The 14,563-nt window shown below is 41.0% G+C and overlaps 1 protein-coding gene across 1 annotated transcript; it reads right to left on the reverse strand.

The window, feature by feature from the left end:
* Positions 1 to 281: 281 nt before the first annotated feature.
* Positions 282 to 13,874, reverse strand: LOC117971366 (transketolase-like). The gene is made up of 14 exons (XM_058999870.1): positions 13,589 to 13,874; positions 10,458 to 10,575; positions 9,347 to 9,460; positions 8,508 to 8,605; positions 6,198 to 6,389; positions 5,935 to 6,053; positions 5,343 to 5,539; positions 4,966 to 5,130; positions 3,587 to 3,743; positions 2,822 to 2,952; positions 2,176 to 2,259; positions 1,441 to 1,534; positions 934 to 1,056; positions 282 to 527 (listed from the first exon to the last, which is right to left on the reverse strand). The coding sequence occupies exons 1-14, from the start codon at positions 13,693 to 13,695 to the stop codon at positions 340 to 342; spliced, it is 1,887 nt and encodes a 628-aa protein (XP_058855853.1). The 5' UTR covers positions 13,696 to 13,874; the 3' UTR covers positions 282 to 339.
* Positions 13,875 to 14,563: the final 689 nt, after the last annotated feature.

A 14,563-nucleotide genomic window follows, 5' to 3' on the forward strand; every position in this document is an offset into this window, starting at 1 on the left:
ATTCACAGTGGAGACTTGTGCAGTTCAGTGAGAAAAATACAAAGTTTACAAGTTACAGGTACAGTCTCCTGGCTATAAAGGCTCAAAATAAGCCCATCAGAAAAGCCCTAGGAAATATGTTTTTGCTAGGTCACATTATTGGCACACACATACCATGCAAAATGCTCTAGTGTAATTAAACATGTTTTCAGCCGGTATCCATATTCTTGACTGTTTGGCTCTGAGTTCAAACTGCATGTGATAAACAGAACAAAAACAATCAACAAAAGAACAACGTGGGGGAAGGTTTCAGTAAGCACTTTATTATTAGAAACGGTGTGGTGTGGTGTGGGGCTTCAGCTACTTTCCATTGGCTGAGCTGCTTATTGCTTTCTTGACAGCCTGCACTATGGCCTCCTTGTCAATGCCAAACATCTGGAGCAGCTCCGCTGCTTTCCCACTCCGCGGGACGTGGGACACTGCCAGACGATGGACCACAATGCCAGGCTCGCTGGCTACAGCAGAAGCCACTGCCTCTCCAATGCCACCTACAGAAATAACAGAAGAAAGCACTGTTACCACAATCACAGGCCACACTACTGGGGGGGACGGAGCTGTAAGAGTGTCCTTCACACTAGCACAGTTTTTGGATAGTTTTTATTTTATTTATTGAAATGCATGCTCATTTCAAAGTAACTCTTAGGCCAACAAGCTTATGTTTAACTAAATCAAAACTAAAGTGAGTTTTAACTCCTTTGTAACTTGGTGTTAGACATTTCGAAAGGGTCACTACCACTTAGCTACTCCTGTTTCTCAACAGATAAGGGAACTTTTTAAAGGAAACGTGCTATGATGACTGTACATTTTCTTCTGGAGACTAATGTTAAAGACAGTGGAATGTTTAAAGAGGATTTTAAGGTTTTCATGAGTTCTTCCTGTTCTTGTCTTTCTTACCTTCATAGTAATGGTCTTCCACTGTAACAATACGTCCTTTAGTTGCCTTGGCGCTGTCAATGATCAATTTCACATCCAGAGGTTTAATGGTAAATGGATCTATCACTCGGATATTGATTTTCTCTGTGTGAAAGAATATTGTATTGAAATGTTAGCGTGTTTTAGCACTGAAAGAGATGTCTGTGTTTGATTGGAATCCACTGACAGAAGTTTTATATTCTGTTTCTTTACTTGGGTTCTAACATCCTGAGAACAATACCAAATGCACTGCTATTATAAGCATTACCACACTAAATGTGCACAGCATATAATACTATTTCAAATGAGCTGCTATTATAAGCATTACCACACTAAATGTGCACAGCATATAATACTATGTCAATGATTATGCAATTGTACCATTTTAGGGCTGCTTGTTCCTGTGATGCTTGTTCATGAACAATGCTACATAAATGAAATTGCATGATGTACAGTATTCTTGTATGTACTAAGCTCTGCATGCTTTACCTTTCTTGAGGTGCTCAGCTGCTGCGAGGGCCTCGTGCAGAGTAACGCCGGCTCCAATGACAGTGACATGGTCATCCTTGCTCTGATGCACCACCTGGTGGCATAAGAAATGCATTGCAACTCTGAGAATGCACTTCAACAGCAGCAGTATGTTCAGCACTGGCACTTGCAGTGTTATAGCAGGTCAAGGATAATAGGCAACAGAGCTACAGTTTCGGAGGACAACGCAGCTCAGAGCAGCTTACAGGCAAGCCTGCAGGTGCCAGTCTACAGACACCCTGGCCAACCTAAGCCCTCCTCCCCCGGGTGGCGCTTGTCTAATTGTGCACCGCCCCCTGGAAACTCCCGTCCACGGTCTGCAGTGGAATAGCCTGAACTTGAACTGGTGACCTCCAGGCATGGGGCGCATCCTGCACTCCATGCGGAGCACCTTTATCGGATGCGCCACTCGGGAGCCCCCTAATAGGCAAAATCTTTATTGTCAAACCTTTTTGTGCTTTATGTATTTTCTCACTGGAAAATCTGGTCGTGTTTTAGTAAGTAACAACAAGCAGACAACTTGTAAACTACCAGTATTTTGCCTGAGAATATTAATAGCTACTTTCAAAAAATATATTTAACTATACACGATGTTTACATATGTGGGGGGAATTAAAATTCTGTTGAACATCAAGTACACAAGATGTCCTGATTCAGTGTCTATAGTTATGGGTGATTTAATATTTTCTTATATACCTTGGCTTGTCCGACTTGAAAGTCTTCGTTGTTGTTATAAATGACAGTGTTCTCAGGACGGCTGGTCCTGATAAAGCAAACACCCTGCAAAAAACACAATACAAGAACAATCTACAAGAGTACTGGTTTACAAACAGGGACATTCAAACTACAATAAACAATAGAAGGGTGACATTTCTTCATCCATCAACAACAGTGCTTGAAACTGTAAAGAACTGTCCTAGGACACCCTGTTGAGACTCAATGGAGACAGTGATTGGAAGGGAATTCAAGACTGCTTGGGAATTCAGTCTTCCAGCAACCTTAGCAAACAACAACCAGACAATCATGGAGGCAAAGTATGAGAGCAAGCAGAAACATTCCTCATAGGACTGTTGATCTTTAAATGTTTACCGTCACAATAAAATATTACTTTTGTGAAATGCAGTTCTTTCGTTGCCGAGAATTTGAGACAAGAGAACTCGCTTCATATAATGTAAGATTTACCAAATGAACACAATAGCTTTTAAACCTTTAAAACCATACAAGCACTGTACAAATCATTACAGGTGTTTTCATACAAAATATTGAACAAGCACCCATATATAGATAGACCTGTATCCTATTGTGCTTATATTTAACTGAAACTGATTCCAGAGGTTTATACCTTTGTGTTCGCAGCCAGTTCCACTGCCTTCTCGGTAGACACTCCATCACTGGGGTAAAAGACAGTTGCCGTGGGAACGGATCTGAACATAGCCAGGTCTTCCAGAGCCATCTGGGAGGGCCCATCCTCACCTGAAAGGGCAAGTCCAGACTTGTGAATGACATTCCTACCGAGATCTCTAACAAGGAAACCAAAAGACAGGCAGGCACAGGCAATACGGCATGCAGTGTACCTGTTTAAGGAAAAGGAAACCTGGCCTCCCCATAAGAACCTCGATGAAAGACAGGGGAAGTAAGAGGAAAGAAGAATGCCAATAAGACAAACAGAATAAACCAAAAAATATACATAAGGAAAAGAGCGAACAAAATAAAAGAGCAAATAATTAGGAAAAACAAAGGCTTACTGGCAAAACTTAAAAAAAAAAACGATGGCCAAAAAATAATAACTGCCTCTCACACATTCAAGGGTTTAACAGCTAATCAATTCTTGAAATACACGAGGCAGCAGTAACAAATAACACATCTGATTATGATTGTTTTTCTACACATTAATAGATTTTATTTGAATAATATCTCGATTCTTTATCTTTTTAGCCAATTGTTATCCCCTGCCACGTATTTCCTTCTAATTTTGTGAATGAAAGACGTTTTACAAAATCAATCCATGGTTTAACAACTGTACATTATCGTGTCTCCTGTATATATTTTGTGCTGCTCCTCATCTTTAGGGTATTGCCTGCTGAGGCAGCAGCAGTGTGGTACTGACCAATGGAGACTCCGCAGTGGGATCCCACCAGGTTGATGTTGCTCTCAGAAATAGCTGCCATGCGGATCTGGTCGAAAGCACGACTGAAGAAGGCTGCGAAAGAGCTAACGAAGGCCACGGTCCGGTCCCGAGTGGCACAGCCAATAGCAACGCTCACCTATAGAAAGAGAGAGGGGGCCATTCGTTAACTGTAACCTTGTCTTGTGCTCATATGATTGATCCCCCTTCTGTAGTCAGAACTACAAATGGATGTAACCTCCACGACTGTCTGCTATGCGTTCATCCAGGATGCAAAGGATTAACATGAAGAAAAGCCTGACTGTATTATTTATGGGGTTTTCTCTTCTGGTTTCTTTTTCCTATCCTCCAAACTGGGCTCTCTCTTTCATCTCTAGCTATTCTTTTAATTTTAATGTGTAACAGATCTAGCATTTTCCTGGTATTCCCATTTTTAGAGCCTAGTCCCTGGATAATAGCTCCACGCAGGCAGACAATATGTGCCTGGCTCACAAGCTACACTGTCAGGGGTATGTTCAGTTTTCATTGCAGAGGACAGTTCTGTGGCTAGGCTGCAGATGTCAGCTCCTGCAATGGACATCAATGGGTGACGTGTGTCTTCTGAAGAAGATGCATTTTGAAGATAAAGCTGTCATATATCACCACAGCCAAAAATTTGGTTAATTTCTATTATAGTCTTGGTTCACAGCCTAATACTGGTGAGTGCTGATTTTCTTCCTTCTAACCAATGTGAAAACAGTTTCACCAGACATGACTGTGAGCAAGGTGCCAATGTTTCCATCACAGCTTAGCACCTCTGATTAGCACTTGTATCTCTGTCTCTACATGCGAAGGATGATGGGCAATGGAAATGCATTACCCTTTCTAAGCATGTGCTGCAAGAAAAACGTGGACAAGAAAAATGCAACAGTAAAAAAAAAAAACTGCCATATATTGAGCATGTTACCAAAAATCAACATGAATGCGTCCCAACCCTGACCACTGCTCCTTCCATACAGATTATAGTAAGCTGCAGTTGTAATAATCTTTTAGTTGTTCTAGTGCAATCAGACAAGTTATCTGTAATTGCACACACCTACATATTTTTAGATTTAACTGTTCAGTTTTTCCACAAAGAGTTACCAATCGGAAATATAAGAAGGAAACCCTTTAATATTAACAGTATTCTTTACAGCCATTCAGTATGATATAAAATACAGTGAGCTTCTTGGACCTTAATGTTGCTGATGCTATATTTCTGTAATGTTGTACTTACAGTATAAATAACTCTAATGGAAACCTTGGTCTACCTTGTATTATAATTTTTTGTCTTTTAGTTTTACTTAAAATTATGGACGAGAAAAAAAATTGAAAAAACATACCATGTTCTGCTCAGCAATGTAGCATTCGATATAGCGGTCAGGGTACTCATTCTTGAACATCTCAGAGAAGGTGGAATTTTTGGTATCTCCATCTAAAGCAATCACTCGATCACTGGCACGACCTAACTTTGCCAAAGCAAAACCGTAAGCCTTACGCGTAGCCATCTGATGAGAAAAAACAAAAAGAAGAAAATGTTTATGAACTGTAAAACTGAATAAACATTTGGGGCTTGCAAGATGCTATGCAATATACACAGCAGTATCGTGAATGTTTTGCTTGCACATCCTCTAATACTTTAAAACACATTTTAGCAAGCTTTTTCAGGGTCTTCACAACATGTCACAAGTGCAGCTGCAGGCTTTGTGCTGCGCAGTACCTTCTCTCCAGGCTTGTAGCTCGGAGGACTGGGCATCCTGATGTTCCGGATGTTGACGTTTGGCGCGTCGTCGACGGGCAGCGAGGGGTACAGCCTCTTGCTCTTGCTCAGTAACTGGCTTTGGAGCTCCTTCAGCACTGGCTCAGCCAGCTCCTTGGTGAGAGGCTTCCCATGCCAGCCCAGCTTATCCTCAGCCACTGGAACACAGGTCAGTAAACAGGTGACAGACCTGCCGGCTCACACAGAACAGCAGCAGCAGTAAGTCTTGCTTCTGTTGAATCAGTAACTAGTGATGTGCAAATACACCAATCAAACTCTGTCCTTTTACCCAAACAGACTGAGACCACCCCTTGAGAAGGATTCAGTTCAGTTTGATTAAAATGAACTCTGAAAGGGATTGAGCTCTTTTGAAGTGTTCACATATACTTCCAAAACTAACTGAACTGCACTCAGTTTTGAAAAATTCAGCCCAAACGTGAATATAGGGGTGTGAATACACCCCTATATCTATCGGGTGTCTAAATTAAAACAATGAAATTGAAATTGAAACCCTTTGGTGCATGAATCTGTCAATCCCTTGAATCGAATGTACCTGCAATTCCTTTCCCCTTGAAAGTCTTTGCAATAATGGCAGTCGGTTGCTGCCTGGCCTGGCCGAAGGCTTTGCAGAGCTCCTCCACACTGTGTCCATCCAGGACAATGGTGTTCCAGCTGGAAAGAGATGGCAGGACCTTTAATACATACAATAAAGCTTTCTTACACACACACACATACACACATACACACATGCGCGTGCGCACACACACACACACGCACATTTACACACACGCACACACACACACACAGGAAGCTCACCCAAAGGCTTTGCAGCGTTTCTGGTACTTCTCAACATGGTGCTGCAGGGGGGCTGGGTCACTCTGTCCTAGACGGTTGATGTCCAGGATTGCCACCAGGTTGTCCAGCTGGTAATGGGAAGCAAACGCCATGGCCTCCCAGACTGACCCCTCGGACAGCTCTCCGTCTCCAAGCAGGCAGTAGACACGGTAACTAGGAAAGCGAGAAGCAGAAAAGAAGTGTCTGCTGTGTTCTGTATAAGAGATATGGGAGCTGGTCAATGCTGGTTGTTTGAGGCACCACAAATGCACTGTTTATTTCACTAATATATTATAGCTAAACAATATGAAGCACCACACAATACTTGTACAACCTGTTTGTACTTATCTCATGGTCTAATGTTATTTTTAATGTATGCCAGTTACATACCTGGTGATTATTCAAATGTGAATAGATTATTCTGCTTTGTAACCGAGTAGCAGATTACTTTATTATTTATTTCTTAGCAGACGCCCTTATCCAGGGCGACTTACAATTGTTACAAGATATCACATTATTTTTACATACAATTACCCATTTATACAGTTGGGTGTTTTTTTACTGGAGCAAGCTAGGTAAAGTACCTTGCTCAAGGGTACAACAGCAGTGTCCCCTACCAGGGATTGAACCCACGACCTTCCAGTCAAGAGTCCAGAGCCCTAACCACTACTCCACACTGCTGCCCTTTAGTGTAGGGATGGACAAAGCTTCCCTTCCAGTGGTTTTACTGAACCAATGAGCCCTTAACCTGCATCTACTGCTACATATAAACAACCTGCTAGTGTTCCCTGCTGATCACAGGGCTGACTGCTGATTGTCCTGGAGAGTCCCAAATGTACTCCTAAAAAGATTATGTCTCTGTCAATTTTAGAAAACACTGCTGACAGAAACTGTGCAAAAATCACAAGTACGGTCTTAAATCCAAATTATCACGCCACGTCAAAGATAATAGCGCCTGACAGCTTTCCAGTCAAATAGACGCATTTTTATTAAAGCGAGAAGATTGGCCAAGACAACATGCATTACTGCACGCATGCCAGCTCTGTGGAAAAGAAAAGAATTCCGCAGCCAGTTCCGTGGCACCTGGTCTCAGTGCCTCTTTGCATCTTCACTTCCAATTAATCACGACTGTAGCCGCGCACCCACTAAAAGCTATCTGTCAACACAATTTTGTACAGCATAACAGTGACAGACAAGTGCCTGTCGAATAAAACCATAATTATATTTAATATGTGCAATTCACCTGTGTTACACCACAGTGTAACAGACACTCCCTAATTCCGTAAAGAAAAATGAGTATAACCACAATTCCGTTAAAGGAAGGGCAAGCTAAGTATGTTGAAACATGGTAATGCACTACACATACATAGTATAGGCTTGGGGTTAGCATAGGGAACTGACAAAACCACTGTGCAAATGTATCATAGTCAGTCTTAATTAGGGTTTGGGTATGATACAGTGTAAACTCCATATAAACAATGGGCTGATTTGTAGAGCAGGAACATTTTCAAATCAACATGACGCGGTTGTTTTGCTTGGTTTGCTTTTTATTCAAGGATCGCGTGGCTTCACATGAACAACAGCAAGGTGCTGCTTTGTTTTACAGTAAGACTTTGTGTGCAGGGACAGCTACTGGTAAGAGTTTTAGAATTCAAGTCACCATCACGCCTTCCCTTCTTGCTAAATAAAGCTTTACTAAAGGTGACAGGTGGTCCTATCGGACATCTCATTTCCGGCAGGTTTCTATTTCAGTAAAACAATCCAGCTGCAGCCCTGCATAGTAAGTATTACTGCCTGCATGGACTAATCTGTCCGACAGGGCAGGTGAAATCCAATTCATCTGACAACAGGAGCTGGATCGCTGTGGGCTTAATTAACTGCAGGTAAAGGCGAAGTCAAAAAGCAATGCTGAATGGAAGCAGTGGTGTGAATCACAGGAAGCAAGGTACACCTCAATGCCTTGTAATCTATAATTTAGAGATTACTGTACTGCTGCACGCGTCTACCTTTGCAAATGTGCTTTAGATTTCAGTATACAGAATACAAGGGCCGCACTTGTCAAAGCACCCCAAGGTTACTACCACCTCTTTACTGGGGTATACTAATTAATCTATTCCAGATCACACAAAAATGTACAAGCCCTATATATAAGTTCAGTAATTAATGTCAATTTATGTTCTCTCTAAAACTAAATGTCACATGTCAAACCATATTAATGTTGCTGAATCCCACCATTTGTGGAACACTGAAAAAATGGGTTAGCCTGGTTGATGAAATGGAGCTTCATCTTACCTTGCTTTATCAAAATATTTGCCTGTATAGGCCATTCCACAGGCAGCACCAAGTCCCTGGCCCAAGGATCCTGTGGCAACATCAACGAACTCTTGCCTCTGAAATCACAAGGCATTTCCACTTACTGACTGCTGACCAGCCTTCAGGGTTGACCATTAAATCAGGAAAGTGACTAGCTGATATACAGGAAGTTAATTTAGTTTATCTTGCTGATTCACTCACATTAATACCATTCAACATTGTATATACAGTATGTGCGAGACATTTTGTTGAGCCAGGTATTATTGTTATTACCTGAATGACTTTAAAATGTCAGGGTTTAGGTCACTTGACTACTTACTGTAAACAGCAGCTCACAGTTCTGGCTCTTAATTCACGCTTGTAATGTGTACTGTGAATTACAGGTGATTGACATCTTGGTGACATGCACGTTCAACCAATGTAACCATAATGAAAAAAGAAAGGAAAAAAAAAACCCCACCAGTCTGTGCATTTGCTTGTTTGCTGTCACATCTCAATAGGGTCCGATGATCTTGTTTGTGCCTCATGCAATATTGAGACTACTTAATAATGTGTTACCAGTATACACTCATTTTATTACATCTTTAAAAAAAATGGCTTTTCATGAATACTGATATGCCAAGATAGTACTTAGAATACCCACAATAACACCCAGATTAACTAAGATGCCAACACTGCATAATTAATGCCTATTGCTTTGCATACACTGAGGGAGGTGGAGGAAAGTCCTAGATAAGTATAGCCTGCTACTTCAGAAATAGCAGGCTACTGCACTCGCTGCTACTGCATGCTAATATGGGTTGGAGCCATTCACTCACTGGGACAGGGTGTCCTTCCAGGATGGAGTCGATCTTCCTCAGGTTCAGCAGGTCTGTCTCCTTCAGATAGTCTGCCTCAGCCCAGGCAGCGTACAGGACTGGAGCTGCATGGCCCTGCCATTCAAACACCAGAGGAGAAATCAGCAACCGGCTTCCTAACCGAGTATCGGGCAGGTAATAACCACCAATAATCAAAAGCAGGAAGCAAAGAAAATGTGACCTCTTCACGAAAGCCTGCAACTGAAACTATGCATGTGCTAGAAATATAATCCAGATGCATGAGGCTCCAAATAGGGTACGAATCGTTCAATGAATATTTCATCGATTAATTGTTAAACTCTAAAGGATGCTCATTAACGCAACTTTGGAAGCAAGAGTCCAGGCAAATAAGCTAGCAGTGTCTCTGAAGTGTGATGCCTAGAGAGTCTCTGGTAATAACCTCTTCAGTAGGGTGCTGCTTATATACTTTTGTTTACTTTCTGCCCTTATAAAAGTTCACCACTGTATTTTGCAAGGTAGTTTTCTCATGCTTTTCCCATGGTTATACAGTGCATTTACAAACGTTTACCAAGGTATGCCATGTTTACTAATATGCTTTACCATACCTCTCTAATCTTTGCAATGCTCACCTAAGCTTTACCATGCTTACACTATGCTTTATTACACTGTGCTATACTTCTAGTATGAGAAACTTTAATAAGGGGAAGACCGAGAACTTCTACACTCTGCATTAACAGTTCACAAGATCACAACTTTACTATGCAGAAGCAGCTGCACTCTTTCATGTAAACTTATATAATAATATCAGATCATGATCACAGCATTGAACGCCAGGCATTTAGGATTCAAAGCAGTCAATGCCTTTGGAGGCAGGTAAGTTCCTTTACACAGTAATTCCAATAATGGAGAATCGTTATCAAAGCAGATGAATTAGGCTCTCACAGGTTACTATTCGGAGGCAGGTTCTAGCACACAGCTGTAACAGCGGCTAACCGCTTTCCACCGCTAACCTTAAATAAGGTGCATACTGTAGTAGATAAGGGCAGCTGAGGATGACAAGAGTGTCCAGGCGGGGCGGGCTTGAAATGTCAGTTTTGGTTCCAGTCCTTACCTTGGACAGCACAAAGCGGTCATTATTGGGGTTGCGGGGGTCCTGGGCTTTGTACTTCATTGTGTGGAAGAACAGTACTGACATGATCTCTGCCACACTGCAGCATGATGTTGGGTGGCTGCAATTCAAAAACAGACAGCTGGGTAACTCTCTCCATCATGACCCAGTCCTGTCAAGGGCAACACAAATCTCACACAAAGAGGGAGACTTTTCATTTATGAACGGAGAGAGAAGCAACTTGGAATTCTCTTGGGAGGTGGCAACTAGTAGTTACTATACTGAGCACTCTGCAACTGTGTAGGTATCAAAATGATCTACTTAGAAACACATTATTAATAAATATTACAAAGCTGGCAGCATCTGCTGCTGCATTAATACAGTACAGAAGAAGAGGTCTGAGATTACACACATTACTGTCACATATATACAGCACGCGGTTATTTATTTGTGTAACTCAACATGAAAGGACACACACACACACATTTCCTTCAACAACGTCTTCATGCACATTAGGTTTTTGTTCTGCTAAGAAGTGCAAAGGACGCTGAAATTAGTAAAATGTGCATACATTAGCATGTTAATGATTACCCTCAAAACATGTCATGCTGGTTTAATGTTTTGTCACTCTGCTGCTGTTTCAAAGTCAATACTTAACCATCCATCCGGGATTTGTGGAATCTCTTGGAAACAGATTTTTCTATTTTTTTTATAAACCTGTAACAGGAATCATTTTGGAACACATCAAGGGCGAGACAATAGAAGGACATCATTTGTTCCAGCGCATTATAATAAACTTGTCATCTCTATTTCAGTTTGCTCAGTTCAAGTGCTTGCAATTATTTCAGCTGCAGCCTCACCGTGGGAAACCTTGTGGGGAACTCTGCAATCTATAATAACCAAAACACTTACTCCCTGCATCACTAGTGTTGTACTGTTTAAAAACAGCTTATCAGGTGTGGAATTTTTCAACATGGAAAAAACATTTGGAGCTTATTTTTAAGCACAATTGAACAGAAACAGAAACCCGTTTTGGTTTGGAATTCAGTGGCTGTTATTCCTTGAGCCAACATAGAGGGGCGCTGTTGTTCCCTGCCTGGCTCTGCAGCAGTCAGCCAATACTCGGATTCCAACTCTGAGATTTATATTTCTGATTCAAAGAAGACACAAAGGTTGATGTGTTCGTCATAGTTTTTCATTTTATTTTATTTTGTATTGAATTACATTAGTTACATTCGTAACCTGGTCGAAAAACATGGAAATAAAGAAACCAGATCCGCCAGCCCTGCAATAATGAACTTACTTCAGCCAATGAAAGTTAATATGGACTATGCATTTTTCTGAATATATATATATATATATATATATATATATATATATATATATATATATATATATATATATATATATATATATAATACATTGCGTTTGTGGTATTGGCGTGATTTTGACATTTCGAACCGTCCATATTTTTGAGAACTTCATTTTAGAATAAACTGACCATCATCATTCAAGAAGGGGAAACAACGTATCAAGTTTTGAAACAAGAGGAAGTAATTTCAAAGTCAGTTTGTTGCCAAAGATAATCCAAAATTGCACAATGGTAGATGATTAGCAAAAATCATTGCACTTCCTCCCTTGAACAAGAGATGTCTTTGAGGCTGCTGAACCAAGTTATAGAACTACAGGCATCACCACACTGAAAAAAACGGGCAACCTAATTGACGGGCCATTTAGTTTGCAGCCTGCGACTGATACAGGTTGAAGAAGTACATGTTGCATGTCAATTAAAAAGCCAACTTTATTATCTGTAGAAAATAAGGTTCGTAGCTACTATTAATTAGTATTATTATCCATCCATTATCTGAAATCGCTTCATCCTATAGAGGGTCGCAGTGAGCCGGAGCCTAACCCGACAGACACAGGGTGCACGGCAGGACCACACCCTGGACGGGACCGCCAGTCCATCGCAGAGCAACTAAGGGGCAATTTAGAGAGGCCAATCCACCAAGCCAGCATGTCTTTGGACTGTGGGAGGAAACCCACGCGAACACGGGGAGAGCATGCAAACTCCACACAGACAGACCCCTGAGGCCAGAATCGAACCCAGGACCCTGGAGCTGTGAGGCAGCAGCGCGAACCACTGCGCAACTGTGCAGCCCTAATATTATGTTGAAAGAATTCACTGTGAACGACTGCGCCAATAAAAACAGTAAAAGCTGCCATTGTCCTTTCGCAACTTTCACGAATGTATGTCGGCATGTTTCCTGCTTTTGAAATCCAAAAAGCCGTGACTGCACAGCTACACCCACTTACAACTGACATTTGAACTAACCTCCGTCGTTTAAGTGGAGCTCAAAAAGCATTAAAGTACGATGATTTTTAATTGAAAGTATGCATTTGTCGTCTAAAATGTATAGTACGCTGCTCACCTATATGCCTAGAGTCGCACCTGTGTGGAAATCCAGTACGCTACATTCTTATGAGCCGCGCATGATATACATTTTCTCAGCAAGACAACCCCGATAGCTAATAGGCTGAATGGTACACTGCGTAGGCTAGATGCATCTGTTACTTACAGTATATAAATACCTGGACATGACTGGGTTACACAGTGCACAATGAAAGCGATATATAAAGCGCCAGGTAATGATATGCATTTCTTATGTTGGTATTATGTGCGTACAACAGGTCTACCACACATAAAACAGAATGTATTTACTTTTATTTACCTATATCATGTATTACCACCTTGCTACGATACTTACTAAAAAACGTGAACTACTGGGCCTGCTATGTAATGAAAATACAAATACAGGAGTTATCAGATGGGGTCATTCGTAATAAAAATAATAAATAAATACAAAAAAAACAAAAAAACAAACACGCACATTTGTTATTACTTTATTTCACATTTGTGTTAATATTTAACTGCATTGCTTGTATTGTAAATGGCATTCTTTTTTATTATCAACATAAGGCCTTCTGCTAATATGTGTTGAACAAACAGCAAACAACGTTGCACCGCTGCAGCCAAATAAAATCGACTCAGTAAGAAAATACAGTGTGCAATTAAAATAATAATAATAATCGAAAAACTATACATATACTGTACTTATTGACCGTATCCTTACCCGGAGCCAGCAGCTGTAGTCGCCCTGATAGAGTTGATCCTAAGCCGGTTGGCAATGTTCCTCAGCTCCTGCAGAGTCTGCTGGTCGGGTTTGTGATAGTCCTCCATGGAGAAAACCTGTTAGAATTACACGCAACCTACAACCGGGTGCTATACTTTGGATTTCAGATTTCAACTCGGGCGTGCGTGTACTGTCTGCCAGAATGGACTAACAGGCTTTGATGAAGACAGAGGACCGGAATGTAAGCCCTGCAGTGTGTGTGTGTGTGTGTGTGTGTGTGTGTGTGTGTACAGTGCACAGTACAGTAAGACACAGACGGAAAAGGGGGGTGGAGTTGACAGCGCTAAGCACTACTCTGCTGTCCTGTCTGAACTAATCAGCAAATAGCGGCTGTTGTAGTCATCCGGCTAATTGTTTCATTACGCCGATTATAAAGACTGTATTCTACTGTTTCCAACACAATTATATAGTATTTAAAGTGTGCCAGTTATCTAGCTGGCCTATATGTATGTTAACCTAACATCTCTTTATATTCCATTACTTCTTTGTTCTGTTTGATGTATTTTAGTGTTTATAGGTGTACCGGTTGTAGCGTTAAAAACGGCTTAAGTAATTTTATCTATTAAATTATTCAACAATACATTTTTAGATACGTATAAAAAAGCTTCTTGGCCGCAAAAGTATGATTATATAGGCTATTAATTTTATAACCCGATAATTAAATTAATAATATTAATAATATTAATGATAATTAAGGCGCGAGTGTGCGATCGTTTCCTGCAGTGATAAGGCAATGCAGTGAACTTCTCCACACCTTTTGTGTAGGCCTGCTGTACTACCTTCCTATGTGACTAACTGTAGAAAAGGAAGTAAGCGCTAAACAAAGCCAGAATGCAAAGTCACTGCGACTCAGCCGAATGAGTAAGATGAAGAAACGCGACGCGAAACTAACACACAATAAGAGTCAGGTACTTT

This window comes from Acipenser ruthenus, chromosome 25 (assembly GCF_902713425.1).
Source record: "Acipenser ruthenus chromosome 25, fAciRut3.2 maternal haplotype, whole genome shotgun sequence".
Classification (NCBI taxonomy): Eukaryota; Metazoa; Chordata; class Actinopteri; order Acipenseriformes; family Acipenseridae; genus Acipenser; species Acipenser ruthenus.